The sequence below is a fragment of the Cyrtonyx montezumae genome, unplaced genomic scaffold (genome assembly GCF_038088225.1).
Source record: "Cyrtonyx montezumae isolate F1298 unplaced genomic scaffold, pur_monq_1.0 scaffold_29, whole genome shotgun sequence".
NCBI classification, from domain to species: domain Eukaryota; kingdom Metazoa; phylum Chordata; class Aves; order Galliformes; family Odontophoridae; genus Cyrtonyx; species Cyrtonyx montezumae.
This window is the reverse complement of record NW_027072033.1, coordinates 12,222,497-12,228,496: the sequence shown is the minus strand read 5'-3', so window position 1 is coordinate 12,228,496 and position 6,000 is coordinate 12,222,497. Positions and strand designations below refer to the sequence as shown.

At 37.8% G+C, this 6,000-nt stretch overlaps 1 protein-coding gene across 1 annotated transcript in view; it reads right to left on the bottom strand.

Moving 5' to 3' along the window:
- Positions 1 to 1,043: 1,043 nt before the first annotated feature.
- The window catches only part of ZNF462 (zinc finger protein 462), a 60,445-nt gene continuing 55,488 nt past the window's right edge, over positions 1,044 to 6,000 (bottom strand). Inside the window, exons 6-7 of the mRNA XM_065740562.1 lie at positions 2,928 to 3,046; positions 1,044 to 1,063 (exon numbers count right to left, since the gene is read on the bottom strand). Of these exons, the coding sequence (XP_065596634.1) occupies positions 1,044 to 1,063; positions 2,928 to 3,046 (139 nt within the window). The remainder of the gene's footprint in view (positions 1,064 to 2,927; positions 3,047 to 6,000) is intronic.

The window sequence follows — 6,000 nt, the reverse complement described above, 5'->3', positions numbered from 1 at the left end:
AAACAAATCCTTAGATAAGATTTGTTTTGAATTAAGAACGGAGGCAATTGGAACACAAAGTGAAACTGTCCCAGTACACGCAATGTGATATTATACAGGTACCAAGGTAGTGTTTTGAAAGAGCGAAAACTAATATTGAAGTGAAATACTCATGAACTCTAACAGAAGAACAAGAGCTCTGGTAATGAATGAGGCAGGACATGTTTTCCATCTCTCAATAAATTTAGCAAACATAGTTCTCAAACAGCATCATTTACAACACAAATACACGAACCAAAATAGAACGTGTAAGCATGCTTATTGAAGTAAGTCAGAGTAAGCACACCTGAAAATATCAGCAACCATTTTACAAAAAAAATAACACTCAACCTTCTCTTCCAGAAAAAGCTATGTTAATTTTTGGGATAAAACACAAACTCTCAGAAAGCCTCTTTTGGTATATCTGAAAGAGCCCAAACTGATGAAATGACAAATGTGTTTTCAGAAATGTGTATTCCATACCTGCATATTACATCAGTTATGTACTACTTTTATACAGAAACAAAAACAAAACAAAAAAAAATGTTTTGCATACCACATACAAAACTTGCTTAATGGAACAGGATAATACAAGGTCACAAGAAATGCCCAAAGTGCATAGTATCAATGAAATACAGGCATAAAGATTCACTGTTTGTCAGAATAAGTAATTGCTGGACAACAATGGATGCCAACCATTAGTATCAGAAGACATTAAAGGAAACACAGGACAATTACATATTAAGAAGTCCAGGAACAACTAATACATGAATCCACTGTTCATTAAAGGATGTAGTTTATTCTAGAAGCAAGACTTCAGTTTGGCTCATTAGAGCACATTTTCAACTGCTGGTTTTGATTTTAATAAAATAATCGTATTAATATACACACAAATAAATACATGTAGAAATTTGAGGCGGGAGGATAGTATCAACACCCGATAAGTACTTGGAGCATTACGTTCCAGATTATGTAAAATGTGAGCAGGGCCACAACACTCTAGCACTTCATGATTTTACTGAACCTTAATGATCTCCAGGAGTCTCTACACAAATAGATAATGGTATATAGAATTTTTTACTTCTAAATAAACTAATAATGAGATGACTGACAAGAGAGAAAAAATTGTTATCAAAAGAGGTTCATAAAACCACACCATCTCTGAAAAGTTGGGGAGACTGAGCAAAATTCTTCAGTGTTATGTTTATTCAGTAGTGTGTATTTCTGAAGGACTAACTCAAAACAGAGCAAAGCATAACTCTGACTGAAAAACATCCAAGTAATTTTCTGTGATGTGAATATTTGTTTGGTAGAAATTGACTGAGGCAGAAACAGATCATAAGTCTTTGAAAACCCTATTACACAAAGTCATTGTGCAAAACTCTATCCAAGCAACCATGAAATAAGTGTTCTTGTATGATGCAAAACCTGGTCCTTCAAGGACTGCTCACTAGTCAAGTTCAATAACATGAATTCATAGTAAATAAATCAATACATGAAGAGGAGTATGAAGTAAATATCAGTTGCATGCAAACTTTGGCTGTAAAATTCAGGCAGATTCAAACAAGGAATCCAACTTTACAATAACAAAAAGGAAACATGATGTTTGGTGACGGTGAAGATCCATGACATCTCCATACAGGATGTGGGATTTTGTAAACTAGAACTGCTGCATACAGTTGGACTACCTAAAAAGTACAGAATGCCATAGTCCCATAAATGATGAGGTTGGCAATGGACCAGCTAATCAACAACACCCATTCAAGTACAGAGAAGAGTCCTGACACAAGCTCTGCCACTATCTGAAATTGAGTACAACCAAGATCATCAATCTCCACTACATTTTGTAGACAAAAACTGCCTTAAATCAACGGTGATAATTACTTTAAATAAATAAATACGTAAATCAGTAGGCACTTATGAATTCTTCCTGCCTGTTCTTCCCATTTTCACATCTCCACCTCTCCTCCACCCCAAATTGAGCATAGTGCAACATAAAAAATAAGACAAGGAACTTACTTCCAGCCATCTGTCATCTGTTCCAGTAGTTTCTATTCCTGAGTAACCAGTAACACCTGGACTGGTTCATATTTTAAGATCAGTCAATATTCTGTTATTTGTAATAAAGTGCATGTTTGGACTATGGTTTGGGAATTGTTTTTTCATCTTTTTAACCATAAAGATGCAACAACAGGAAACACATACAGTAGTTCTTGCTGAAACTCCAACACATGATGCTCCAAGAGTCTAGGGCCAAGGAATGGAGACAAGACACCCACCAGGAAATTCTGAGCCTCAAACTTTTAAATAATCGAAGGTGCAATACCCTGTGATGACCTATCCTGCATGACACATCCCCTTTCCAATTCTGGTTCATCAGAAGCCTCACCATTTATGTTTTCTGCAATACAATAAGGAGAGCTGCAAGATAAATTTCTATGTGCTATAACAATATTATGACATCTAGTGTACTTAGACCTCAAGTCTGCAGTCTTTGGCTTTACTATGGAAGCCACACAAGACTCCACCAAAACCAACATTCAATACACAATCCTGTTCTCAAATAAAACATAAACTTAAATAAAAATATAACAAAGTTAAGACAATGGTGTAAGGAGACTGAATAAGTTCATTTATCATTCAGAACAGTTAAATCATTCACAACAATGAAAACAGAAGGGGAAATTTTTGAAGTACTCATCTTGTTTTAAGGTCTTGTCCTTCAAAATCATTATCCAAACTTCCACTGATTCCACTAAGTGCACAGGTTGGCCATTCCTGATTTGCCATTAAAATCTTACCCATATTTGGTGACAAAACACGGGATTCAAATCAGCATCTCTGATGAGCAACAAGAATACACAGTCCATTTCTGTTGCTGCACTACAAAACTAAGAGAGAAAACTTACCAGCATGAGCCTTGAGTATATGGGTTTTCAGACGGCTATTGTAAGAGGACTTGAACGGGCACAATTTGCAGCGGAAGGGCTTATGGTGTCCATGATGGGTCTGCATGTGACGATCCAGACTTGAAAAAGAGAAAGACAGAAAAGGAAAACATCGAAGAGTAAATTTAATCTATTACTTTAAATGTAAAAATAAAAAGTAAAATAATAAAGCAATAACAAATTAGAGGCAAACCAAGCTTCCGCTATCTCTTTAAACACAACAGGTTCTGCCTACAATAATAAAGCATAATCTAATCTGAGGAAAAGAAGCAGAGTTGACACCAGTTTTGTTATGCAGAAAACAAGCCACTTAAATAAACTTCTAGGACAAGAGTATAAATTAAATTATACCTGATTCAGACTTGAGACCAGTTGATTGAAACAAGAAATAGACAAGAACAGTAAAATTATCATTACTGATATTTCTTTTCCTGCAGACATTGCAAAAATATGCCTTTTTGTCCTCTTGATAGCATTAAAAAATAAAAACAATAAACAAGATATTTTTGAACAGCTTTAATGAGGAAGCCTTCTTTTGGTTACAGCCGCTAAAGCAGATTAGTGAAACTACTCTGGGGAGGGTGCCAGCAGGCTGCAGTTGATGAGTTCCAGGATTAAAAGGCAACAGAGTTTCAGGAATAACAGTGAGGGAGATTCTGCACAAAGCCCAGCAAGAGAAGAAGGGGTGGCTACCAGCCACTTCTGCTTTCTTCAGGGAAACTGATAGCCTGAATATGAGAGTGTGATCACAACCTGCTCTCTCCACAGCTCCTTGTAACAACTTGGTGAATTTTTGACAGGAAAAAAGGACAATTTCTACAGTTCTAACAAAAGATCAAATTCATTTTAAGTCCTGTAGAGCTCTGCAGCTCCCACACTGTGGATCATAATCATCGGTTCACCATCTTAAAGTGGTAGGCAGACAGCTTCAGCTTGTGTTTATCAGTAAAGCCTCTTCCTTGGAAACACTTATGTTTTTTATTGTTGACTTCAGTTTCCTTATACAAAGTGATGGAATGAAAAGGTAGTGCAGACTGGAGAACTAGTAATTTGAAAAAAACTATCCCATCTACCAATTTAATTCTAGGTACTCTTCAGGATTACTTCCTTCTGCTCTACTTCAATCATTAAATTTTTATGGAGTATCAACATCTAAGTCAAGGGTAGGCTGTTCCACCCACCTCTCACTACAAATTATCATGGGATCTTTAGTCCCACACTGCAGTGCTTGAGACAGAAAATCCCTGCTTACAAGAGCTAGCACTAAAGTCTGTGTATTCAAAAATTTGATGACAGTAAAAAAAAATCAGAAATAAACTTACAACTTCTTGTATAGGAACTACTGAATCACAACCTGAACCACTGATTGGTCACCTGAGGTGAGTACCGAGTCAGCCATGGGGCCACAGGTGAAGGTGATGTACCTGTGTGATTGGAAGGGGTAGAGCCTGGCTCCACCTCTCCCAAACCCCATTTAAGGGCTGACCACCACCAGGGAAGGTTCTCTTCTCGGAGATCCCTCCCACGTGGAGTCCCCTGTGAGTCTTGTCATCCTGAAGGTGAGCCACCTTCTCTTTTGTATTATTTGTATCCTATCTATATAGAACTACTCAAAATATACCATCATCTATACTATTTCTTTGTGAAGTACCATCCTTGGGAGTTATTTACCCCACACTTCTCTCAGGGCCATTTTATACAAATATAATTTAAAAAATCCAGAATGAAGTTTGTGAGAAGACAAAATGTACAGCTTTTCAAGGTTAACGGGGAAAGAAATATCCCAAAATACTAAGACAATGAACATCTGTTTCAGCAGAACTTCCAGGTCACAGCCTGAACCAATGGTTGAGCACCAGGTGGAAATAAGTAACTAACCCAGGGAGCTCAAGTGCAAGCAATGCACCTGAGTGACTGGCAGGGATGGAGCCTCCATCTGCCCCTCCTCACTCTTATTTAAGTATTAAGCAGCCAAGTAAACAGTATCTCTTTGGATAGAAGCTACACTCCTTATAAATTGGCACTGGCTGTTGGAAGGGGCAAGCCATTTTTTTCTTTGCTTTTTGTTACCTGCCATTGCTTAAATCAAAAGCATATTTTAAGCAGTTGATAAGGAATGATCCTACTGAACAGTTAAACAGTCTGACAATGATGCATACAACACATACTCAAACTATTCTGTAATACATACCTTAAAGTATTTAATGTACTAATACTTAAAACTATTCATGATAACATGTTGCTAGCACCATTCTTCCAAAGGCGGGTAAGTTTTGGTAAGATTCAGAAGAACAGAGGATGACTTAAATACTAATTTGCTTTCTTTCATAAATGTTATCTCCCAAGGGAGTAATTACGTAAAAGATGAAGACCACCCCAGCAACAGTAGCAATGCTTATTATCAAATCAAGTGACAACTGTGGAGTCATTCAAATTCACCACTTTCTAACTTACCAGTTCTTCTACTTACAGGGCAATACTCTATTCATTTCCAAGAAAAGAAACAGAGTTGGCTGCAGACTAAACACAAGTCTGGCTGTGGAAGCATAATGGTTAACTAGGCAAACAGCAGGCCTAGTGAGGTAAGGGAAGTCTCAGTGTCAGCCTTGCCAAAGCAAAGTGAGATATTACAGAATCATAGAATGGCCTGGGTTGAGAAGGACCACAATGATCATATAGTTTCAACCCCCCCGCCATATGCAGGGCTGCCAACCACTACAGTAGGCTGCTCAGTGCCACATCCAGCCTGGCCTTGAATGCCTCCAGGGATGGGGCATCCATGACCTCGCTGGGCAACCTGTTCCAGTGCACCATTTTTTGCATTTAGAAATGCAAAAGCCCAGCTAGAAATGCAAAAGCCCAGCTCTAGCTTACAAATGGCTACCATAGTAAAGGAGAGCAGAAAATCCTTTTACAAATATATCAACAGTAAGAGAAGAACTAAGGAGAATTTCTCTCCTTTACTTGATGCAGCAGGAAATGTAACCACAGAGGATAAGGAAAAGGCTGAGGTTCTCAATGCCTTCTTCACATC